Source organism: Numida meleagris, chromosome 8 (genome assembly GCF_002078875.1).
Source record: "Numida meleagris isolate 19003 breed g44 Domestic line chromosome 8, NumMel1.0, whole genome shotgun sequence".
NCBI classification, from domain to species: domain Eukaryota; kingdom Metazoa; phylum Chordata; class Aves; order Galliformes; family Numididae; genus Numida; species Numida meleagris.
This window is the reverse complement of record NC_034416.1, coordinates 8394873-8422007: the sequence shown is the minus strand read 5'-3', so window position 1 is coordinate 8422007 and position 27135 is coordinate 8394873. Positions and strand designations below refer to the sequence as shown.

General features: G+C 37.3%; 1 protein-coding gene across 1 annotated transcript in view; it reads left to right on the top strand.

Annotated features, from left to right (window-relative positions):
• The window catches only part of DACH2 (dachshund family transcription factor 2), a 137532-nt gene that overhangs the window by 78009 nt on the left and 32388 nt on the right, over positions 1-27135 (top strand). Inside the window, exons 6-7 of the mRNA XM_021406447.1 lie at positions 7508-7643; positions 9426-9506. Coding sequence (XP_021262122.1) covers positions 7508-7643; positions 9426-9506 — 217 coding nt within the window. The remainder of the gene's footprint in view (positions 1-7507; positions 7644-9425; positions 9507-27135) is intronic.

Below are 27135 nucleotides of genomic sequence, written 5' to 3'. Positions count from 1 at the left end.
TTCCCATATTCTCTTTGCCATTAGGCAGGTCCCAGTTAGGAATAAGTGGCACATTTGTTGAATGCATTTGGAAAACCCAATGAAAAAATGTTAGAAATGGGCATTTTTGGTGAAATGCAATATTTTGCATTTCATTACACAAGTTATGTCTGAATTTCTTTGATCTACTGATAAGCAGAACAAAGTGTTATTTTTAACCTGTGATCTATACATGCACTAGAAATTTTTTGAATGTTTTTTTCTTTGTGTTCTCTTCTTCTGTTTTTGTGGGATTCTTAAAGCATTTGTGAAGGATGTATATGACATCATTTTAAATTCCCTACAGACAATACAGATGGGTTGTGTAATTATTGCTGAGAGATGCTATTTTCTATGTGCTGTACAACTCGCATTCATAATATTTACCTGACAGCCAGAAAAATGTGGCCATCTCAGAGTACTGGGGAACAATTCTTTTCAGTATAAAAACATTTCCAGTTACAGAATTTATAACATAGTTAATTTCATATCTCTGCATTCAATTCATTCTGAATTGTTTATAGAATCTTACAAGGTTTATAAAACGAAACTTTTGTAAAATTTATGGTATTTTTCTGTATTAGATTTACTCTGTCCCATTTCATGTCATGTGTTCATTGTTGGCATTTTACTGCTGAAATGGTTACTGGAATACATTAGGGGAGTGATGTGTGAGACAGGGTAGTTTGCTTACTTACTGTAGGACTAATTTTTATAACTGTATTTGTAGAAAAGTAGTAAGTTTGCAGGATTGTATCTTTTTATTCACCGACAGTGAAGCTATTATGCTGGGAGATGTTCAGATCCCTATGAATTGCATCAAATAGCCTTTACATCTCTCCTCCTATGAAGGGAGGCATGTCCCTGTGATGCCAAGAGTGCCTTGCTTGTTAACACAGAGACAACTAATTGCCAGTTTAAAGAATAAGCAGTGAACGCTGTTTTTAAACTTGCTAGTGGAGGAAAAATGTAAGAATCAAGTACATCTCTTTTTTTGCAAAGCTAGCAAAGGAATATTGTCATGCCAAGCACATACTAGCTTTTAGTTCTGGCTCAGTTCTTTTTAGTATTGGCCTAAGCATTTGCATTTGTAGTTAATAACTAATATAGCTATAACATAGATGAGATACAGCATTACCATCATTAGTCTCCAGAGTGCCTTCCTTTCATTCCGTAGCAGCGCTAGATGAAACAATTCATAGGAGGGATTGAAGTAGGAAGTTTCCACGACAGGAGTGTGTCCAATTTTAGTCAATATTATACTTTCGGATTCAAAGTAAAATGTAAAGGTAAAATCTTAATATACCAGTGAACATTGCCATAGCTTTCCCAGGGATTGCTAATTTAAGAAATGTTGAAGAAGGAAGCTCTTGTTTGGCTGTTTACCAATACCATCTGATTAGCTGTGGTTCTCTGTTTGGCTGAGCAGCTGGCAATTAATGAATTATAGGAAGTAGTTACAAGGTAATGGAATTAGCAAGTGAACATCTGGTATTAAAAATCAGTAAACAGAAGAGTTTTTATTATTTCTTAAATTTGGTGTGAAAACAAATGCCACTTAACTATGACTGAAGCAACTATATGTACACAGTGGTAAAAAATAATGCATTTCAAATGGCAAAGTATATATTCTAAATGAATGATTTTCAAATACAGTGCAAAAGATGAATAGAATCCAGCTGGCTTTCAGACATACATGTCTTATCTTAGTTTTTAGACCAGCTGTTTCCTTTGTTCATCTCCAGTTCTTAGAGCAGTTGGAGATGATCTAACTAGCTCAGAAGACCAACAAGTTGTCCTTAGTAATTACATATGCACGTTCCAAGACTAAGATAGCTCAAAATATAAACCTAAACACTGTTCTCTTGCCCAAAAATGGTAGTCCTACCAACATATTTCTTGTGGTCTGTCGTATTTAATCTGTCCAGCATCATCTCAGATTTAATATAACTCTTGCTTACTATGACAAGATTATACTTCTTCTTTGAAAAGCCCAACTGCTAAGTGTGTATTGTTTTTCATAACAATGCATTAGTTAAGGATAGTAAATGAGAAATAAGCCTTTCTGGTTCTTGATTTTTTTTTTCAGTAAGGTATAGCCAGCTTGTGGTCCGTTTTGTTAATCTGAATGGTGATTTGGCAAGCTCTGTCAGATTGAGGTGTGACGCTGCACGTTCCAGTGGGGAGCTAGGGAGCAAATTAATGTTGGAAAATTTATTATACCAGAGCCTGTGAACGTGATGATCAACTCTAAGTTTTTCTTAGAGTAGTTGAAAACTCTAATCTAGACCTAAATTCAGTAGAATCTCCGTACTTCCTTCTCAGTTTCATCAGTGAGGTCTGAATTCAGTTCTCCTGACACTGCAGAGCCCTGAACAGAAAGAGCATCTCAATTAAATATGAAATATCAAGATGAATGTCTGAATAAAATGTCCAGGACTCGGACAAACTTCCAAATCCTGCTTGTCAGCAGTGAAATGCCATTAAGTCCTCTAGGAACTCATTAATAGATTAACATTTGGAAGAGTAATTACAGCTACATTAGCACTAAGAATAAAGAAAAATAAAAGAAAATCCAGCAGCATTATTTCTCTAAACTCTTGACACAAAGTGAAGATCAATACCATAAAAAAAAATCAGAGGTAAGGAATTAAGGTCAAGATGATTATGTCAAAAATAGATAAGCTGTTCGTATATATTCCTAATAAAACTAGTGAGGATAAAACTTATGTGGTGTTTCATATTATTTGTGTGGAATATCATCTCACAGGGGTTACAAAAAGAATATTGAGGTGAAATCAAGGATGTATCTGGAAATTGCATGAGTTGATGACTTCAGAGCTGTTAACCTAAATCACAACTAAAATTAACAATGTCAGGCTTTGTAGCTACATTCTCTAAGCCAAAGCAAGACACTATTTTTTAGTAAGTCAGAAATATATTACCCTTCAAAAGGATTAAATACTGAAAACGTCTTTCTTGAGAATTTATGATACTGCTCTGTAAAGGAAAGAGAAAAGATAAGATAAAGTAGGTACTATAGTTAGATAAATAGGTGAGATCTTGAGAAATGTTTTCATTTTTCATAAAATTCTCACAATCTGTAAATTATACATACATAATTCATTACATTATAACATGGATTATGAATCCTGAAGATTTATAAATTATGAAGAAATTCAATGGAGAAAATACAACTATTTAGAAATGTTTCTCTCTCAGTTTTATGTATGCCAACTGCAGAACCAGGCTGCACTGCAGCGTGCCAGTGGGAACTGAGCTATTTCAAGAAGAAAAAAAGTAAAATCTGTGAAAAGTAACAAGGTTGTAAAATACATAAATGACGAATAAAATGAAGTCATCAATGTGTAAGAAATGTTAAGGTTTTAGATTTGCAATTTTCCTATTTAAATACCCTCATTGATTTGTTACAAATACTGTTAACCCTGTGTTTGGAAAATGGTGAGGACATTATCACTTGTGTTCTCATTTGTAATAAAATAGATTAACTTGCTGTGAAATTTTAACTAGGCTGAGACACAACAGTAGCTACCTAATGAACCAGAGCACATTGCTGTTAAGTAGCTAAATAGATGCATACTGATTACAGGACTGAAAAATGGATGTGTTTACTTGGAGAAAAAAATAATGTGTTCATAGTGTTATTCATTATAGTAGGAGAAAGCATTATACTTCCACACAAACATTTAGAAATAGACAGTTTCTCAATCCGTATGCAGTCTTACATGATCACATTATATCCTCATTTGTAGTAGATAAAATATAGAGAAAATTTCAGCTCCTTTGTTACATCCAGGGAGAAGTTCATCTTCCCGGTACATGTAAATTTTTGTAACCAGTAAGATGTTAGATAGCATAATCAACTTACTCTCTTCGAAAATGATTCACTATGTGATTAAGAATGACATTATTTGACACGTTTATTTCTGCCTGAACATTTCTAAATAAGACCCCGAGTTTGAAGGCAAATTACTTTAAGCAGAGATTATTTTATAGCAAGAGACGATGGAAAGTACAGTTATCAGAAGGAGCTAGGATACTTTGCTTTTCCAAATCATCAGCTTTTGTATTACTCAAATAACTCTCATTTAAGGTGACTTATATGGCTGTTTGTGTGGTAGCTGTGTTAATTTGTCGTCATATTTGTTCATAGGTGGTTGTTTGGTTTTTTTTGCAGAACAGTTGGCTTGTCCTCTCCTTGGCTATTCATTTTCATGGTTGCAATAGACAAGGAAATTTACTTAAACTATGCACTCTTCTGTAAAATTAATCATTATAAAATTATATCTTAATTGTAAATTGAGTACTCTTTGTCATAAAAGGAAAGTAGTGCCAAACAGGACTGTTAAAACAGAAATCCAGGCAAATAGAATTACAGTCAGAGTTGTAGCCAGTTAGCTGTAACCAGTTATTTACTCAAGGCTATTATTTACGTAAATGTAAAAGACATAAGTATTTATAAGCTCAGGATTGCACAGAATCTCTGAATGGCTTGGGTTGGAAGGGACCTTAAAGTTTACCTTGTTCTAACCCCCCTGTCATGGGCAGGGTTGCCACCCACTGGATTAGATTGCCCAAAGCCCCATCCAACCTGGCCTTGAAGACTTCCAGGGACAGGGTATCCGCAGCATCTCTCCATTCAGGGCTTTATGAGGGCACAGCAGAGGAGCAGAATCACCTCCTTTGCCCTGCTGGTCACAGTTGATTTGAATGCAGCCCAGGATACAGTTTGGTTTCCAGGCTGCAAGCACACATTACTGGCTCATGTTGAGTTTTTCATCCACGAGTGTCCCCAAGTCCTTCTCTGCAGGGCTGCTCTCAATACACTTATTGCCCAGCCTATATTCATGCTTGGGATTGCTCCACCTGGATATTTGGCCTTGTTGGACGTACTGAGGTTTGCTCATCCCGACTGAAGTCTGTCATGGTCCCTGTGGATGGCATCCCTTCTTTCCCATATGTCAACCACTCCTCTCTGGTTGGTGTTGTCTGCAAACTTGCTGAGGGTTCACTCTGTCCTGCTGTCAATGTCACCAACAAAGACATAGGTAGTCCCAGTACCAAGCCCTGAGGAGCACCACTCATCACTGGTCTCCACCTCAACATTAAGCCATTGATTCGCAGCTCTTTGACTGCAAACATCCAGCCAAGCTCTTACCCACAGAGTGGTCCATCTGTCAAATCAACATCTCTCCAATTTAGAGACAAAAATGTTGTGCAGGACAGTCACATGCTTTGTACATGACCAGGTAGATAATGTCAGTTGCTTGTATACTATTCATCATACATCTAGAAAAATTCTTCTTGATGTGACCCTTTAAATGTGATTTACTGAACAGACTGTTCACAGAGTAAATCATATCTGTCTTCCATTTTGCTGATCTCAGCAATCTCTAAGATCAGTCTTTTGAAGATCAAGGATAAAACATTGGCCACTTTAAGGTGAGTGGCTTTTCCTTTTTTTTTTCCCCAGAATTTGAGAATTTCTTAGATTAAAAGCATTCAGTTTTAAAAATTTTAAGATCTTGTAACTCAACATATAGTAGGTTAATTTGTAAAAACTTAATAAATATTTTAATTAACATTCAAAACACTGCAATTAAAACTCTCCCTTCAAGATTTATTCGTTATTGTATGTTCATTAAATAACAGGTAATTAGTGAAAACAGTTCCATTGAGGATTAACAGCTATGTGATAGATACACATCTGTTACATGATTCTGAAGCTTAGTTGTTATTTAATGTACAATAACTATCCTATTAAAAACACATTCATTACTACATTTTTGGCTGGTGTGATTGGAATAGACAAATACCACCTCTTTCTATTAGAAGTATCCGCTCACACTCTGCATCATTCTCAAATGTGTCTGTAAATATGAAGATGAGTGTGCTTTAGAGAGATGGTTTTAATGGGTAACAATATTCTTAAAATGTCAATCCTAGTGCCAGTGTTATTAATGAATTGCCTCAGTAGGTTATGAACAGAAGCTATTATGCTAGCTATTGGTAATGGAGAAACTATTAGAATCTAGTGTTCTCTTCCTAAAGCTATAGTATTGATTCAGCATAGTGTCTAGCAAAAACTGCATTAAAAGTTTGGACGCTATTGAGCATATTTTAAGAAGCACATGGAAAATTGCCACCAAGTAGCCAGATTGCATACTCTTAATGAAAAATCTGAAGTAGATTAGAAAGGCAGAAAAACTGCAAAGTTCGTTTGAGAAAACATCACAAGATTACACTGTAATTGTAATTGAGGTTTTTAATGGGGTGGAGGCAAGAGGATTTCCCTTAAAAATGAAATTTAAAAAAATCACTAATATTTCAGTTCCCTGTTTCCACAGGGAACAGCTGATTGCCACAGATGAGGGCAACTGCAAAGATGCAGTTCCTGGGCTTCTCCTTGTTAGTGTCCCTCCACTGAAACTGTGCCTTTAAGGTCTTTCTTACTTGCAACAAAGGATTTAAAATGTAAATTTTAAAAGAAGAGTATCTGGAGTATCTCAGACCATGATCTGCCCCGTTGAGAAGAGTCTCATTTTTTGTTGGTCTCCACAATGATGAAAAGAAGGAGATTAGCATTTTGGATAGAGTTGAGAATAATTCGTGTGAACTCATTGGGTTGGAATGGGTCTCACGTGGTTATATAATCAATCATTTTCCTTAAGACAAGGTGAATAATCACTTGTCTAACCTGTTTGTAAAAATTTTTACTAGTGGAAGTCCCACAACATCTCCAGAGTCTTCAAATTTAGATAGACAGGACTGCAGAATTTCATTTTTCTAAATTTTACAGTTTCTTAGCCATTTTTATTTCTTTCGTAAAGTACTAGGTATATTTAAATTAAAATTTAATCTGAAAGTTTTGTGTGAAAATGTGCATGTAAAAATTGGCAAACAGTCTTGTTTTTGTTGGTCAGTGGTGCTTCTCATCTGAAAGTGAACTTGCCTTTACCAGTGCCATGGCTTTCAAAATTGGACTGTGTGCTGCCTTGAGAAGACGCTCATGTAATATGTTTAAGGACAGAAGTGATTTTTCTTGTGAATTTGCAAATTTCACTGCGTTCAGTGCCAGATAGTCAAAATCTGAATTATTTATGTGAAATGTGACTCATGCATGCCGATTTCAATATCTGTAGATTAAAATTAGTTTGTGCAAACCATGTGAAAAAATATTCTCTATATTCCTATGTGTGAAAAAGTTAGATTTATGAAAGAAAAAAAAGGTGGTAAGTGCTGTGTCATGACACTAAGGATGAAAAACTGTGCCTAGATGCATAGCATGTAGAAGATTATATTCTTTTTGAGTGTTGAAGGCTATACAACTCTTTTGATGTGAATTCTGTTCACTATTTATCTTGGAAAGACTTTGTTATTGTTATTTTAGCCACTTTCATTTTTTTATTGAACTTCAGTGAAGTTCATTAATCAAATTGCACAGACCTTGTTTTATTTCTGTTTCAAGGAAAGGATTCAAGACAGCCCTTCTCCAGCTCCATCCCTAGAAGACAGTCAGCGGCCTGGGAGCCATGCTTCCTCTCATCAGAGCAGCAGCGTGTCCAGCTCACCTTCCCAGCTGGACAACACACCAGACAGAATTGGTTAGTGCTCTGCAGCCTCACACCCATGACAATTACTGACCTCACACTTTTCATTAGTTTATTGAAGCAAATACTTGTTTACTGGGAAACTCAGGAAAGCCCTCATTTCTTAAAAAACAGAAAGAAATATAGAAAAAATCCCACAAAAATTACCAGAAAGTTCATCACTACAGTTTGTTGTATTAGGTTCATAGCTATGCAGAGCCCAATTTCTCAGACTCATTCTCAGAGAATACCATCCCTTCTATAGTGTGACTCACTAGTCTTGCATGCTGGCCTGACAAAGTGACTCTGAAACCACCTGGAGTTGAAAAATAACAAGATATGTTTCAGTTCATACGAAAACACACATATGATGACTTTTACACTATAAAAACCTCCTCTTGCCCAGACATTCACTCACTGCCATGAAGCTGAGAGCTTTTTGATTTTTATTTCTTCTTCTTCTCTCAAGAACAGTTTTCACAGTCTGTGCATTATTAATCTTGTGTTTAAAATGCAAATTTGGACTGGAGGAAATTTGGATCCTATTCTTGGTGCTTCCAGGAGGCATCTAGGGCAAGTCAGTTAACATCTCTTTACATCAATGTGTGTCGACACTGTTGTCTTCACAGAAACTGCAGGCCATGCAGACATTGCTAAGCTAGACTTTAAACTACAAAAGCAGTGCAGTTCATGGCAGTCACTGTGAGCTTCACTCCCTTCAAATTACTTCGCAGCAGCTTGCTGAGATTTTGGAGTTTTGACTGTGGTCCATGCTACAGCACCATTGCACTGCATAGCACAGTTGACAGTTGACAAACTAATCAGTAGAAATTAAACTACTTTGCCAAAACAGTGCATATGCTAGGGAGAGACTAGAAAGTAGATGGCCTTCAGCTTTTATGTATGTAAAATAGGGTTTCCCTTAGTAACAATGAAAAAGGGATTTTTTTTCCCTTATTGTAGCTTTTGAAAGCTACTGTAACTTGTTTTATTAATAGTAATAGCACACAATGCTATCCTCTGAGCTCCAGAAAAAATTGTGAGTTTTTTTAAATCAAACTTGATTTTATTTATTTTGAACCAATTATTTCTCTGTATTGAAGTCTAATACTTACAGTTATAACAATGCATACATATTTTTATATATTTAATAAGTATAAAATAACTATATTTTCACTTTTACATGTTTTTCAAGTTTTTCACGAGTCTTGTTACAGGAATGATTTTAGTTTCTGTAATTGGTTAATTGCATAGAGGGAAACGAAGAAAATCAGCATCCGAAAATCATGCACTTAACTTGTCTCACTGATTTTGAAGATGTTAAGAAGTTTTTTTTAACACTGTAGAGTATGGTTTTTTCACCTTCATCTGTTGGTTTTGGTTACTGTCTGTGCATCTGTGTTTTTTTATTGAGTTTGTTGCTTACAGATAATTACTAACACTTAAATCCTTTGCTCTACTAAATGCATTTTTACCTAAAATGATTTCTGTGAAGTACTTTCCTAATTATTTTATTTGAACATTTTACAAGAAATCAAACTAATCTCAGTAATTTTAGTTCTGTCTTGGTATCTCTTTTTAAAGTTGCGCGAATTTCCTTCAGCTACGTATTTTGCTTTGTTTTAATTGCTGAATTAGGGGCTTTATGGACAACTAATGTGGTCAGTTGCTTTAAAACTTGTATAAATAAATGTTAAAATATCAAAATATCAACAAAAAGTATAATTTATTGTTTTCATCTTTTGATATGTATTTTTTATGACAATGTTATATAGCTGTGCACTCTCATTTTTTTAGCTATGTTGACCAACAGCAGGGAAGGAGAGCTCATTGACCAAGAAACCGGGACAAGCCTAAAAAAAATGCAAAAGGAGAAAGGTATAACTACACTTCTTTCTATCTCAGGCATTTAATTACACTTATATATTTTATTCTCTTTTTTTAGTATTCGGCATAATACTGTAAATCTAAGAAAGCTAAGTGTCTTAATTGCAATGAATAATGTATCCACTGAATTTAGATCACATTCTTCATAGGTAAACAATCAGGTCTTTGCTTCCCTCTATTTATATCATATGGGAGTAATATTTTGCCATTCTTTTTCTCAATTATTTATGATATTCCTAGCAACTATTTGATTAGTCACATGGTATTGTTTCTTTTCCTGCAGTAGATGTGTGTGCAGGCTACTCTAATGCTGGTTCATAAGTGAGGGAAATAAGCCATTTTTCATGTCTAATAATATTACCTGATCTCCTAAGTAAGAGGCAGATAAGGGAAGAGGTAATGTTTGGCCTATAGTGTTTGTCCTGTAGGCAGGGAAGTGCCTCCTCTGCTCTTGCAGTGATTGGTGGGGGCTGGAACAAGTGAATATGTCGGTGTCTGCATGTAAGCCCTGAGGCACAGTTGCAGAGATGTGGAATCTGCAGCTGCACATGGAGGAGGAATTTGGCATTTTGTTTCCTTGTAAATACAAAAAAAAAAAAGTTATATTGCTAGACAAAGTTTATTCTGACAGTACATACAAAAAGTCATACAAAATGAGTGCCTGCAAAAAAGAAGTGAGATATAGATGAAGAAACAAAAGAAAGCTGAAGGTAAATGTGAAGTCAATTCTAGACAAGATGCTGCAAAATTGAGAGATAGGGAGATATTAAGGTTTTTAAGAAGGAAGGAAAAGAGAATAAAGTGTCCCAAAGAGGAGACATTGTACGCTATATGTAGTTGTAAGTCTACTGTAAATGTGAGTGTTTTATCATAAATGAAAACAAACATTTATGTTTTGATTGAGCTGATTCTAGGTTATATACTAAACTAAGACAAACGCTTAGGCCTGTGTAAATGATTGCACTCTTTATGTATTTAATTTCTTTACAGAGTAAACTAAAATGATAGGTATTGGCAATTTTATGAGCTACTCAAGTAAAAAGAAAATAAATAATAATTTGGAGGCTCCATGTGCCTTGTGTATCCAGAGTTCTATACAGCGATTTGAGTAGACTCATGAAAATGACAGCCACCTCATTGTAAGATGGGCTCTACTCCGTAGACATCTGTGACTGCTCCAGTCACGAGGACTAAGTGTCTAAAACTTCTTCATGTTTTCTTACTCAACTCCCTTCTAGAAAGCAGAAGCTATTTTCTATTCATTGGTTTCTCTAGGCATTTGATCGCTTTTCTCATGAGCCCCATAAAAGTCCTTATGTGCCATTTTGAGATAATCTTCTGGCTGGATCGTTTTGCTTAAAACCTTCCCTCTTGACTTCTTTTGGCATTTAAAGACCAGCACTAGAGGCTAAAGAGCTATCAGCTATACCTTTGTACCTGAAATTAAACCAAAAAACAGCAATATAAAATTCTGTAGCAATTGCATAGATTAATATTTAGTCTAAAACTGAAAATGTAGTTGATTTTAATTTTTTAAGCTGTGCGTGGTTTCTTGCCACATCTTTAATTATTTTTCAGTGAAACAATTCAATATCCTATGGGTTTCAAAGACGCAAATCATGTAGTTAGTGGTAGCAGTAGGTCTGTCACTCAGAACTGATGAAGGAAAGTACAATTTAAGAATCAGAAAAGAAAACTCAGAAATCCAAAAGTGTGAAAATTACTTAAACCCCAACACCCATGACACCAGTTCCTAGGTTCCTGTGATCGTTGAATATTCCCTGCAATCACAACAAAGATCTACCAGCAACATTTTGTGCACCATAAATCACCTTAAGGCTAATGTACGGGCATGTTAATATCTGGTCTGCTGTTTTCCACAATGTTATTTTCTTCAATTGAACATGTGCTGATAAATAAGTTTTTAAACGTGTGTTACTTTGACTTGCACTTACATGATTTTTAGAATGAAACTCAGTATTCAGAGATTCTCCAGTATCAGCTAGAATATTTTAAGTGCTTCAAAATCATAAGAAATTAGAGTTATCATTTTAAAGATAGAGTCAAGTGTTTAGTTTAATGCTTTGTCTGCACAGGTCAAGTTTGTCTCTGAACTTACTACTGAGTAATTTCTGAAAACTAGAAATTGTTTTTTTGGCAAGTGAAGATGCAATTTTCATGTAATCTCATGTCTCCAGAACTGAAACCTTTTGACTTATCGTGGGACAAATATCAAAATTTTAAAAGCATCAACAGTGTACATTCAGCAATTTGAAGGTGATTTCATAGAATCACAGAATTTCACACCAGGCAGTGTGGAGGACCTGTGTTGCCTCTCCTTTAGGAATCTCTGTTTTCCAGAAATACGAGCACCCTGTGATGGTGGACTGCACCGGTAGGATACAGTCTGTATTTTGCTTCTGGAAATCCCCAGCCTGTCACCCCATACAAGTGTTATTATTCCTCAGTGATTTTTACCACTCTAGTATATGTTTTGTTCCTAGTAGTAGTATTATTCTCCTCTGCATAATCGTTTTGGACTCTGGTGCACCTCAGATGTGTTGAATAATTTTCATATTCAGATGTGGACAGTCAATGAAGAGTGTGATGTATGCTGGGTTGCTCAGCGAAAAAAATATATGTAATTTGTATACAGGCTTTATTTTTCAAAACCTGCCATTGCTTTCACTAAGGCAAAGTGTATTTACCATGGAAAAGATTTGCAAAGTTATTAAGAAGGAATGTAGTTAAAATAAAAGTATCAACATTTATTAAGCATGACAAGTAAGCAGTTTATACAACCGTGGCAAACATATGTTTTCACATCTGCTTTGAGTAATATCATCATGATTTTAAAAATGATTTATAGCTCTGCAAGCCATAAAATGCCAGCTTTGCTGTAAGTTAAAAGTTTTCAAACAACAAAGAAATTATTGAAGGCATATATTAAGCATGTTTTTGCAACACACCTTGTTATAACTGCATATCTGAGCAGTTTGTAACAATTAAGATAGCAACAAATGAAAATTAAGTAACTAAAATTTAGCAGCAGTATTACTCATATGAAAGCTTAGCATAAAAAACAATAAAACTTATTGTGATTATTGTAAACAACACTGTGATATTCCTCAGGTAACACAATTTTGTTTTCTTTATGCCATTGAAAGTGTTCTCAGCACCAGACAAAAATGTCGGTTTGTTCTCCTCAAAACTATTTTCAAGGTAGTCAGGGCTGAAGAGAATATAGCTTAAGTTCTTCTTGACAAAACAATTAATATGAACTTGTTCCAGTTATGTTGAGCTGTTTGTATGTGTTGGTGGGACAGAATTTACAGAATTAAAGGCTGTCTCATCTCAGCAGGGTTAGAGATTGGTTACAGACCATGTCTTTAAGCTTGCTGAAGGAGCAGTGCCATCAAATCCCAGTTACTCCACATCCTTTCAGCATCTTCTTAGGAAGTATCATCAGGCTTAATATTAGAAGACAACTAAATCAAACATATTTATAGGTCTGCACAAGCATTCTGCCTGTGCATCCATGTCAGGATATGAGTGAAAACTGCATGAAGGATAATCTGTACTGTATTTTGAAATTGCTAATGAAAGGAAACAGAAATTCCCCACAGAACATAGCCCCAAATGTTTACAGAAACGTAAACACAATTTCTTCCTGATTGTGCTTACTTGCTATTTCTCTTTTTAAGCAGTAGCATTTTACCTGCCTAATTCCTAACAGTAATTCAATTTTAAAATTGCCTGCTTTGGTATTTGTCCTCAAAAAAAAAATCTCTGTGGTATGGGAAAGGATCGTGTTTGACACAGTATTATATTGGCTTTATAGAAACCTCCATATGAAGTCTGGCATTAGGAAGGTTAAATGAGCCAGAAAAGAACTTGGCCATACCTGCCAGTAGGATTTAATTGCAGGTACAATTATTCCATGTGACTGTATGACAAAAAATATTTCTAACTCTTCATATAGGATGGAATAATAGAAGACACAACCTCAGCTTTTGCCACAGTGAAATCAGTAGAAGTGTTTGTGACACCTTCAGTGGGAGCAGAGTTTGGCTACAGCCTTGTATTTTGGGCAATAGCTGCCCCAGCCAGTAGCACTGGTTATTATTCTAGGTAGGAGTGGTATATACCTGTAGGCAGTGGAAATGCCGTGCCTCCCAGGGTAGTGGCACGCCTGAGCCTGACGAGACATGGGCACATGCCAGCCCTGCCCCTCTGCTCTGATCTCAGCAAGAGGCAACCACGGCATGCTTTAACGTGGGTGTCTGGGGAGCTGGAGTTGCACTCCCCCTAAGTGAACCAGCGTAAAAATTCATAGGAGACTTACCCTTTGTTCACGTACTCTTTCAGCAGAAATGAAGGCTGTATTTGCTGAGGAAGTGATTCTCTGTGAATCTCCCAGAGCTGCTCAGTGTCCATACTACCTCCTTTAGCCTGGTTGTCTGCATTCTTGGAGCACAAGTCTGCATCCCATGACCGTCTCATATTTCCAGTAGATGGTAGTCTCCAAAGCTGCATCTGGCAGCTATTCTTTTTCATTTTGTTGAAGAACACCTTCCCATTTATTACTTCAAGGAAATGGGAATTTTGCATCACTTCTGTCAGCTAAGGGAAATATTTTCAGATGGCCATAGATTACAGTAATGAAAGAATAACTATATTTATTTATTGTATTTCATTAGTGGAAAAGGATTTTTATGTTGTTTAAATTAATCATTGCCAAAGGACTTGGTTACTCACGATGTGAGGAGAGGAAAAAGAGCAGGTGCACAACACCTGAAACAGCAACAGGCCCAAGTGGGGGGTGTCCTCCAGAGAGAGGACTTTTCTGACAATTAATGTGAAAGCATCCAGATGGAGAGTGCAGAGAATAAGAAAGCGAACTAAGATTACGAAGCTGTAGCATGAATCGTGTATAGAAAGTGTACAAGAGGTGCCAACACTTCAAATGTTCACCATGCTGTTTCTTTGACATTTCAGTACTTACATGTTAAAGATATAATGACAAATAAGCAGTTTTCCTTAGGAATGTACTCACAAATCCTCTCTTGAGATGCGTGGAAAACTTCCCAAATTAGAAGTGAATTCATGTTCCTTTTGATGTCTAAGTGTGATACGAGAGACCCAGGAGTTGTTTGATAAGCAGTATATGCAATAGTACATGAGTTTAAAGGTTGCAAGGGTTTCTTCTTCCAAAAATCTCAAGTGACATGTATTACACAAATATTCACTAGAAAACTCAGAGATATTTTTATATTTTCTGTCCTCTTAGAATTCTGAAGGGTAACAAACTCAGCGCTCTATTCTGGGTGAGGGCTTTTTCAGCAAGTTCTTGTTGTTAAATTTAACCTGCAAGTGAGCTGACAACTGACAAAATGGTGGCCTAAGAGTAGATGGGATCTTTCATCAGTCAGTCAAAAAACCCCAACCAACCAAACAAAAAAGCCCAACCATGAAACTAAGACTAACTCTTATTAATACTTTGATTCACAATATATGTGAATAGAAAATAATAGAAGAGTTCCAACTTTTCCAGTCTATAGAACGTGTGTTGTTACAACTGCATTTAGCCATTGCTAAAGTATTTTTTTAATAAATACAAGGGCATGTAGTTATGCAAGAGAAAATAGTGAAATATTCTAAGGTTGCATCTTTTACATAAGTTTGTATTGAGTCTCGTAAGTAAACAAATTTACTTGATTTTCAAAATCATTTTAAACAATGCCATTTTTTTCTGAAGGGTAGAATAACTACTTCATAATTATCTTGGCATATGGACCAAGACAGTTTCTTACATTGATATATAATTTATTGGTATGATTTATTTATTAGATTTCTATGGCTTTAATGTATTACTGTCTAAACGCTACAAACAGTGGGTCTAGATGGAAGTGCTGAAAGACAGAAATTTGTCTTTACTCAGAAGACTTTGGACCAAATTTTTGCAAGCAAATTATATAGCTTCATGGAATGCAATGGACAAAAAAGAATGGAATAATGTGGTATTTTTACAGGTAGTTTCTCTACAAAGTCAAAGTTACCTCTTCACAGTTTACCACTTCCACTTTTCCTCCACTGTCATAGAATCATAGAATGGCCTGGGTTGAAAATCACCTCAAAGATCATCTAGTTTCAACCCCACTGCTGTGGGCAGTGTTTCCAACCACTAGACCAGGCTGCCCAGAGCCACATCCAGCCTGGCCTCCAATGATTGGGCATCCACAACCTCCTTGGGCAACCTGTTCCAGTGCGTCACCACCCTCTGCGTGAAAAACTTCCTCCTAATATCTAACCTAAACCTCCCCTGTCTCAGTTTAAAACCATTCCCCCTTGTCCCATCACCCATGTGAATATCCACCCATGTAAACAGTCGTTCCCCCTACTGTTTTGTACACTCCCTTCAAGTATTGGAAGGCCACAATGAGGTCTCCCTGGAGCCTTCTCTTCTCCAAGCTAAAGAAGCCCAGTTCCATCAACCTGTCTTCATAGGAGAGGTGCTCCAGCCCTCTGATCATCTTGGTGGCCCTCCTCTGGACCTGCTCTGAGAGCTCATTACTGGGAATTGAGTTTTCTATAGGTCCATCTTACTGAGCTGTAGCAGATATGAAAGGCGTAAAAGTGGAAAATTTGCTGAATGGCACCTGGTGGCTTTTGCGTTAGGCTCAGTAATCTCCCTTAGAGTTAGTACTTGCATTAGAACTGACCCTTTGAGTTCTCTGGATCTTAATATCTCTGATGTGAAGTCATTAACCTCAAAACTGCAGTTGGTGACATTCTTAATGTCTGTGAGTTATTTAATAAGTTTGCTTTCAGTCCTCATTAAGAGCAGTAAGACTTGAAAAACATGCATCCTGAAAGATTGCTGACACTCTATCTTACATTACAGCAATCCTTGAGATCTGTGGGAAGACACTGACGCAGGCTTAACCTCCACCTGCCTGTGCTCTGAGCCAGCCATGGTACCACACTGCCCCTGAGAAATTCTGATTGATTGTGTGTTTGTGTGCCCAAGCATGACATGTAGGTTCTTCTCAGGTTGAGTTCATCCAGTAAGTCTTAGACTGTCACTGCTTGAAATTTTGGCTTGTATAAGCAGTACATGTTTCTGAAAAACATGTCATTTCTAGCACAGACAACAAAGACTGCAATCAGACACTCTTGTTAACTAGGAAACTGCTTCGAAGCCAGCAATAGCTGCTTTTAGTACAGGTTTCTGTTACAAAACAAAAAGTTTTTGGCATGTTTCATGCATTTGATTTAAGCCTAAGCAAGTGAACTGATAGAAATGTAAATTAATAACAAAAATTATTGATTATTGTGAAATATTTGCAATATTTGGGTCTGAAGAAGGCCTTCAGGATATTCATAAAAACTGCACTTCATAAAGCATAGGTTTATTTTCCAAGGGTTACTGATAGTGAGCGAAGTTTTAGTGTTTGTCATGTTAGCTATAGAAAGATGTTACCTATCAGTGAAATACAGTGACACAGTCACAGCTGTGGCCCTGGCTCCAGAGCCTTTGTTTCAGTCAAGAATGGGCCAGAAATGCTCTTGATTATGACAGCAATGTGTGCTCCTGCTGTCAAAGAGCAAATCCCGCCCTTTTAGCATCCGTGGGCTTTGCTTCATAATGTGTTTTCTGGAGAAGAGGACAGCTCGTGCCAGCTGCAGGTGCGTGCAGGGGGATGCCCTGCATGTTTGTGCTCCTGGCGAGCAGCCCTAGGAAAGCATGTGTTCTGGGAAGCCCTGGAGCGTACCTTGCACATGTGAGTGGTGTTGTCTGTAGCACTCTTACATATTCGGATTTTGGGTTTTTATTTTGTTTTCTTTTTTTTCTAATTTGTTCTTTTTAGTATCTTAAGATCTATTTGGAGTGTGTCTGCCTTCTGTGTAACAGTCACATGAAGGCGGCAATTAAGAGGACTTGCTGCCCAGAGGTTTCTGATGGTCAGAAAGCTGAGAATAAAACCATATATTTATGTGCATTTACAAAATATTTGTGTACATGCCATACTAGAACAATTACTCTTGACGTAAAAAGTAATAAGTACTTTGCAAACAAACCACAGATTGGAAGTGGAAAAAGGAGATTGTCCTCTGGAGTCATGAATCTAGAGTAGGTGTGTTCTTAATTATATTCCACGTGTTGCACTGAAGTTACTTGATATCTTGTTTGCAGAACTGATGTGACCCATACATTGAACTCAGAAGCCACTGGGGCTGCAGAACATGAGGAGGTCTGGACCACAGCCAGCTCAGATTGTAATTTCAAGGAAATCAGATTTCATGTTTGATTGTTGGGGTGGAGAGCACCATTACCATACTATTTCCTTTGTTAGATATTTATTCATATGTTTATATATAGCTATATCCATTGCTGGGATGGACAGTTCAATTAGTAGGTTTTTAATATTATCAGCTGTACTTTGGAAATTAAGCATTATACCTAAAAGAGTGGAAGACCACAGTAATGAGTAATCAGTATAATAGGATCCAGGTTAAGTTTCATAGAGGCATCTTGGGAATAAAATTCAAGATCAGAAGCAGCTGTGAGATGGGCTGTTGATGTTTTTAGGTATCTCATCAATGCTTCATTGACACACCCGTGCTCAGCATTAGGCCAGCCATTCTAGCTTTGATTGGTAGACCAGACTTCTAAAGGTATTTGAGACATCACTCCTGTTTCTGTAATTGCAGTTTGCCTGAATACTCTTGAAAATCAGCCCATCGCTATCTGTGTCACTTTTGAAACTAGGAGTTGGGCTTCTAAGCCATACTAATTTGTGAGATATTTCTAGTACTTAGTTATGTTGATGAGAACTGTTAAAATACACAATTTTTTTTCCAAAAAGTTTGATTGTGAGTACCCAGACTCACTTTTTTTTAAATACACAATAAGTCTGAAATTCAAGGCAAATGAGCACAAAGCCAGAAAGGCAGTGATTATCTCAGTACCAGAATCCTCAGGTGCACCCTTTGTTCATGTGTGGCCATTGCACATTGTTCTGAAAGTACCAACAGATTTATTTTCTTCTTTTATTTTGTAGCCAGTGGGACGGTAGTTTCCAAAGCAGAATTTTCTTCTAGTTGCCAGAATATGACAGGATATAACAAGTAATTTAATAAATAAAATTCTGCTTCCAGGTGTATTTTGAGATGTTCTGATCTATAAAACATTGTGTAGTTTTGACTCAGCCTACTTGAGCCATTACCTGGACTGCCGTGCAATATTTAGATAGCTAGATTTGACTTGTGTGAATTTGCTGACATATCCCGTGGCTTATTTATGTGAGTGTTGTCAGTGAAGGGTTACACCGCTGCAAAATTTTTAATGACAGTTGAGTGGAATGCTTCTTCTGGTGTGGTCAGAGATGCCTTTTTGATGTAGAGTATGTTGGAGGAGGGAGCATCCCTGGTGGGGGTTCAGCTGGAGCAGAAAATGGAATGTGTGTGTGTGTACACACGTCTGTTCACAGAAATCAGAAAATGTGAATTGCACAGAAAATAGCGTGTAAACTATGCACCTGTAACCTTTGGAGGCATTTTAGATGCTGTCAGTTAGGACATTGGAGTGTATTTATTATGGTTGTGTTGTTTTCTGCTAGTTTTAAAATCTAGAAAGTGATTGTAATGAGGGTGCCCTCCAGGCAAAAGTGTGTCAAAATTCACGTATTAAAGGAGGACTCATCAGCAATACTGTTTGACTTTTGACATTATTGTCATATAGCCTAGGGCGTTACAGGCAGAAGGGATTTAGATGGAAAGGAAAACTGTGGAATTACTCTATGAAAAGAGTGTATTTTCACTGATTTTTCTTTAAGCTGCATATTTTTAGGAAAGTACAATATTATTGCAGAATTAAAACAACAAAAACAGTAATAATAACAGTAGTAATAATTCTGTAGTGCCTTAATTCCTTTGCTTCTCTGTATGAAGTTTCTTGATAATCTAAAAAAAAAAAAGACATCAATTTTCAGAACCTGTTAAATGAGATACCAAGAGAGAGTTTTATTGTTTCAGGAACTGATTCATTACTGACTATATATGCACTGCTGCTGATGAAAACAGGAAAGGAGCTGGACACTTGTAGATTATAGTCTTATTTGCAATAAGAATTAAAAGAATTATCTTTAATACACAAGATATTTTTTTCTGCACCCTAATTTAGGATTAGCATTTTGTAAACATCACTGCCTTTATAGCATATGTTAAACATAATACAAATCTGTCTGGAGTTTTAGTTTTACAGAAGTAGCAGCTCAGTTCTGTAAGACGCAGTGGGAGCCTGATTGCTGGTGTGGCTGACCTGCCTCTGGCACACAGACTGTCTCTGCTCTTATTATATGGCCCTGCATCATGTAACGTGTGTGCATTCTGGCTGATACTTAGCTGTAGTGTAGATTTAGAACTGAAGTGATGCTGTTTATCTGAAAAGAAAGTTTCTAACAGAAGAAATCCAGAATGCAAAATAATAAATATAAAACCTTGCCTTGCAGGCTGTTGATTTGATTTATAGTAATATATTAAGTAATCAGGAAAGTAACAGCATCTGGTGGCAATAAATGTCTCCTTTCCAGAGTTACCAAATTGGCTATGGGAAGGTGATTAGAAATAAAATGTAATGATTTCTGATAGAAATAGGTAACGCTGCATGGGCTTTGAGATAAGAACTTGACAAATGTGAAAAATAAATACAAGAGCGGTTTTGAAAAGGAGTGAGATTACCATTTTCTGTGTAGTGTGCCAAGATTTGTGCATTTCAAATGTTAGCAGTTGGCTTCTTTTCAAAACTGATAAATAATGATGTTTGTTGCAGAAACAATTATCCTAAAAATAATTTAAAAGGATTGTATCCCCTTTTTGTTTGCCTATAAAGACCATATTCAATTTATATATAGACAGAAAGAGCTCTACTTGCATCTATAAAACAGTTCTTAAATCATTCTGAATTATTGATGTGCACAAAGAACTCTTTCCGCTTTTGTTTGAAGTTTTATTTCTGCGGCGTTGTGCTTTCTAATTGTACTTTCAACTGCTATGACATCTGTTATAGTTGTTTCAAAAACTTTTCAATACTTTTCTTTTTTAATGATAGACAATCTTTTCAAAGACAAACTGTCTTCATTTTGAGGAAGGAAAATAATTAGTTGAAAAAAGATCACTGATTTGGCCGGGGAACTCACCATTTTCTTTTTCTTTTGCAAGTTTGTGTTTTATATGATTCCAGCACCTACTCAACAGAAAGCTGGCCAAGAAGAACTCATCTCTGCAGCAACTCAGAAACCATAGAGCATCAGCATATGTCTTTTGCTTCCCCCAGGAAATCCAGGACTTTATTCTACCAAAAAGAATACCAAGAAAGTGCTTCACAAACTGATAGGCTCTATATGTCTAACAGATGGAAAACTGAGCTGATATTCCAAGCTGCTATGCCAACAATATAGGAAAAAAAAGCTCAGCAATTGGAGATGAGATTAATCCATAAAGATCTGTTTAGAAAAACTTTTAAATATAACTAGTGGTATGAATATGTGGTCCAGTAGTAAATTTAGATCTAATGATCTAAGACGTAACTGCAGTTTTATCTCTGACATAGAAATACAGGAGATGTTTAAATTCTCTCAAATTGGGAAAGCACATTGTAATGGTATTTACTTGCCTTTTTTTTTTTTTTTTTAATAGTAGAGTATAGTTTTCCCTTTAAGATGGAGTGGGCTTTCAGCTTTGAAAAATTTAAGTCTGGGACTCTGGTCCAGTTGCAGTACACCGTAACTAACCTTTAAATTAGAAGTTGTCTGGAATTCATATAATAATTAATACAATGCTAGGAGATTTAATTGACCACAAGATTAAACTATTAAGTAAAAAAAAATCTTCCTAATTGAGAATTGAACCCCTACCCTCTATTCATTGAGTGCCTGCTCTGCCACTTGAGTTGTGAATTGGGGGTTAATTGACTGTCTAGAATCTCCCCTAGTGCAATTATTTCATATAATAGTGCTAACACAGACTGCAGCAAGGCAGTTTTTAACGGCATCCTTTTTACTCCTGGATTTAGAGAGATTGTGTGAGAATTGCAAGAGAAGTTGTTGGACGTAGGTGAGAGAAGAAAGATGTAATCAAAAAATGACTTGAGATTTCCCTTCAAGTGCCAATTGATAAAGATCAAAAAGCAGAAAGAGGTATTGATGTGGATTCACAGAACGAGACCTCACCAGCTTTTGGTTAATGGGTGCCCCAATCCCATGTATCCTGTAGGTCACGCTCAAATCCTGATGCTTTTCTTGTTCCTCTGAAGATCCCATCGTGCTCACCTGCAGGAAGATCTCACATTGTCTGACTTGAGTTATGGGTTTCAAACTCCACTGAGTGCGTCTTATTTTCTGGGACTGTTTTAGTCCATGAACCATGTTTTGTGCTCCAATTTAGATTGTAAAGAGGCAGGGATTTCCCCAGTGACACAAAATCACCTTTTGCTCTCAACACTTTCAATTTTGGCAGCTGTGATACTGAAGACATATTGGAGAATGAGAGGTGTGTCTGTAGCAACTCGATTCAGGCAGTCCTGGATAAAAAGAGACTGCTGGAGGGTGGTTGGTAGCTTAAGACCACCTTGAATACTGCTTGCCCTGGGCCAGCATTAGTCTTCCGTGGCACAGGGGAGGCTGCAAAAAAAAGAGCATAATGCTGACCCGTCCTCCTGCCACTTCAGGATTAGCACCATAGCGTGTTTCTCCGCTGCAGTTAGCATAGCCGTGTTTTGAAAGCACAGCGCTTCTGAGCCTGTGCAGCAGGGACTGAGTGAGCATCTCAAACCTTACGTTGGTGTAAGTGGTAGCTGTAATGTATGGCATGAATTCTCTTCATTTTTTTTCTCTCTGTCCTGCCATCACATACATACTTTTTATTCTCCCTGTCCTTTATTTGATGTTTCAGTATTTAATTTTTTGGCATATTTAAGTGGATTCTCATTTTCAGTGTTTGTGCAGTGTTGATGAAAGTTCAAATTTGTGGCAAAATTACTATTCCCAGCTCAAGCTGTAACAAAGAGTTGAGAATAACCTGTGAGTAACTTTAAATTAACTGCTACCAGAATCATAAAAAGAGGGGACCAGGTATGCTCATGTTTTTTAAAAAAAAAATGCATTTAGTTGCTTACATGGTGATTATTAAAAGTCATAGTAGATTTTTCTGCTTCATTAGTGCAAATTTGCAGAACTTTCATAATTACTCTTTTCCTTTGAAGAATAAGTAACAGAGATAATATCAAAACTTTTTAACTAAAGGAAGAGTTAGTTATGGATACAGTTAGGCATTTTTATATTTAAGTATATTCCATTTTTTAAAGTGTTTTGATACAAGTGCCACCTCCGTAAGTATTTGAAGCAATTATTCTCAGTACAGGAGATGATTTTAGGAGGAAAAAAAAAGTGCAGAATTATTGAAGATAAAAGGAAATGCAAAAAAGTTTGGGGTTTAAGTCTTGCATTTTGAAATTGATTTTCAAATCTTACAGGATAGAAGAACGGGCTGTGTAGGGAATTTGTACTTACAAATTTGTAGAATCAGTGTATGCTGAGCAAAGTCTGGAAAAAAGTCAGTAAAGGAATCATGTGCCATAGCGTGAAGGGCTTACATTCGCATTCTGGTGAAATCTGGACCTCCGGGCAGTGTATGATCATAGGTTGCTGCATGGAAATCAGTGCAGTCGATGGCTTGGAAAGGCAAGAGGAGGCGAGCATGAAAGCAGAGTGCAGAAAGTACAGATGACAGCTGCACGTGCATCAAAGCATTGTTATTTTAAAGGTGACTCGCAGATAGATACACGCTATTTCTAACCTGCTTTATCAGCAAAGGAGATTGGAAAGATGTGTTTGTGCTACAGAAGTATTGGTTACATAATCTCTCAGATTTTCTGGTTTTGCTGGAGGTGTTTTAGAAAGCTGTAAGTGTGGAGCATGGCACAGACTGTCAGCTGGAGGGTCTTTGAGACTGACAGAGGTTTTCTTCCTGCTCTTGAGCAGATAAAATAGGTATGACATACAACAGAAAGAGGGTTTTATAGCGTAATTCAAATAAGAGGATTTTTGGCACTCGTTCTCATCTGGCCATTAAAATTCTAGAGTAAAAACAGAGGAAACAAGATGTGCTATTTCTTACATGAAAAATAACCATGGTGTTTTGTACAGTGTGAGGAAAGACTTGCTCCAGGCTCCATAATAACAGACTAGAGTGCAAAAAGCATCTGCTGCCAATAGGTCGGTGCTGTTGTGAAGAAACAACGTATGAAAGAACAGCCTTCCCCATGGCTTCTGCCTTTGGAAGGCACAACCTGGACATGTTCACAGTATGAACTAAGTGACAAAAGCAATACTTTGCACTCCAACTGTGATCTCTTTACTGTTCTCACCTAGTTCTAATTTTTCCCCTTTATATATAATTCTGTTCCACACTTTTCTCCACTTGCTGTTTTCTAAGATTTACATATCCCCCAGTCTACATACCACCATTCCCCAGTTGCATTCTGCAGCCCTTTTTACCATCACAGTTCAGACTCCATCCAGCACCCAGCTGGCTTTCCTTCCTCTGTGCCTGCCTTCTTCCTTCCTTCTCCCCTTGTTCTTTCTGTGCTCTGTCACACACAAAAAATGAATCTGTATCTTGACACAGAAATCCGCAAGGTCAGAAACATATCTGTATCTTTTTGGTTGTTTTATTTTTTGGTAAGTAACACATCCCAAGAAAAAGAAATGTAACATTGCTAATGACTGCCAAATGAGCTGGATAAGTGTAGTTGAGCTTCTGTGATACTGCCTGCCGTTGGGTCAAAACAAAATATTCAAAGGCATCACATAGCATGGCTCTGTCAGAAGTAGGAACTGCTGCTCTCAGAAACGTTGACATTTTTTCCAGTGTAAACCTGTAGATCCCAGGCTGCAGTACACCCGTTTGTTTGCATTCCTTGACTTGCTGTTTGTTGACATTGTAACCAAAGGTGATGCTCTCATCACTGCTCTCCTAGGACTTCGTCTTAGCCATACAAGCCAAGACGCGTACGGCCGTGCTGCCTCCCCTGCTCAGGTAGTTTATTTGTAATTGCAGTGGAAAATCACATCTGCTACAAAGCCCCCTGGTAAGGCCTAGTTAGCTCTGAGAGCAGTGGGCACTGGATCCTCAGGGATGAACTTGACCCTGCCTCAAGGTCTCTTACATCGTGGTAGAAACTGTGGATCAAATTTTCTTCTCACTGAAATTTGAAGTAATTGCTTGGAGTAAGTGGAAGCCCCCGTATCATAGCCCAGTGAGAGAAGCTGTACGTCTTCGGTATTCAGCATTGCTGAAGGAGTGCTTTAAATTATATTGCAATTACCATCAATTCATTTCCCTTTGGAAACTTGCCTCTAGATGGATATGGTCTGGCAAGCTTCTCAGTCAGTTAACACGCAAATAAAAACTGCTGCAGCCCCCTCCCCAAGCTGCCATAAAGAGCTCTGTTCTGAAGGCAACGTGGAGCTGTGGAAGGCAGTCGTTCTGCTTTGAGCATGCCCTTGGTGCAGCATTAGCCTTCACCTTTCTTCCACTGTTAGTGGAGGAAGTAACTGATAGTGATCGACACGATTTCCTGGGTATAGTACATACAGATTTTTATTACGATATTACCAGGATATATGTTTGTGGAAAGAAGATATAGAGATATATATATATATCTATGTTTAGCCTCAAAATATAAACTCTATAGAAATGGTATATTACCTGCATGAAGCTGAAAATATGGAAAATGTGGGTGACTTAGTGTGCAGGAACTGGACCCAGCTTTGCTTACAAATCAGCTTGATGATGAGGCTGCAAAAGTTATATTTTCACTGCTTTCACATACTGAATTTATTAGCTTCTTGAAATTGATTTTGGATGCCTTTCATTTGCCATTGGGCTAAAGTCAAAAGCAAAACGATGATATACCACATTTTGCTCACTCATCTTTTTATTGCCCAACTATTGTTATTGAGTAAAAGACATTCAGTGTGTTCCCCAAAGGAGACAGAAAGCACGTTTCATTTTCTTTTTAATTGATGGAAGTTTAACTGAATACAGCTCCTGCAGTCCTCCACTTCAATATCCAGGTGGCAGTTCCAAAGGGGTGGAGGGGATGGGGACTGGGATTCTGTTTAGATTGGGGCTGAGAGCAGAAGCCAGAAGGGCTGTCAAACTTTGAGCTGTTTAATTTGCTTGGAAGGAATGGTGCAAAGTTAATATCGATGCAGCGCTATGAAAGCGTTCAAGTAGTTATCTCTAGGAAGGTAATGTGAACTCAGCAGTATCATTGCTTTGATCTTTGGTTAAAGTCTTACAAAACTAGATTGCTGTTTGATTGACAGTCTTGTCAGAGAGTGAATGAAGACTGACACTCTAATATTGAAAACGCAGCGTTTACAAAACTTAAAGCCTGAGTTTTCTCATGACAGTGCTGCTTTTGTGGAAGAATGAATTTCACATTTATTTTTAAATAAGTGTATACCTTGCTGCATGCAGCTTAAACTTAGGGTTTTAGACTGCTGGTTCACAAATACGTACCCTAATGTTTGATGCAGATGTTTTTGAGCAACTGTACTACCATAATGCATTTGAAGAACTGAGTTCCTGTCTGAAGACTGGAGTGCGGTGGTATTGTCACAGCTCAATACCAAATAATTCAGGTCATCAATGGCAGAGATGGCAGGCAGCAGCTTGGGCTGGGCACTGTGTCTGGCAGCTTCTGAGTTCATCCAGTACAAAGGTCAGAGGGCTTTTACCAGGTAGTGGTACCTGAAGAAGTTGTCTTCAGCTGTTGCTTATCTTTGAATTGCCCACTTAATGCTGCCAAATGGATGGAGGCCGTTAAAGGGAGAGTTAATTTTCAGAGTAGATGACTTCTGCTTTAGTGCCGCTTAACTGCTAGCTACACCTTATTTCTTTCAAAACGGTCTTAAATGTTCTGAGCTTGAAGTCCATCGTACCTTTGCAGCCAGATATTTCAGAAACCTGGGCAACTTGGCTCTAGGTGGCCCTGCTCGAGTAGGGGCTTGGACTGGAGGACCTCCAGATGTCCCTTCCAACCTCAGTCATTCTGTGAATCTGCTCATCTCCCAAATGATTGGGGTGGTGGTGATGCAGTCACTTGCCATCAGACTTGCCTTAATGCTTTGGGAAATCTCTGGTTACACCTGTAACATTGCTTCCAGCCACTGCATCCAGCCTGCAGGTTATCTCCAGAACAGGCTGTGCTCTGTCACCTACCAATATGGTGCACTCTAAAGTGCATTTCTCCACACTTTACTCACGTTCTTCTTTTAATTGGTCAACATAATATATTTTCTTCATCAGTTCCCCCCAGAAGAGCCTCAAACAGTTCTCACTGCCTATTTCTACATGAAACAACATAAACTGCCGTAAGTTTAAGAACTGTGTCTATTTCCAAATCAGGATACCTTAAGCAATGAAATATCTCCCCAGAATAATAATCCAGAGGTGTTAGTTAAGACACTCTATTTATATGGTAGGACAAGAGGGGAATGGCTTTAAACTAAAAGAGGGCCGATTTAGGTTAGATGTTAGGAAGAAATTT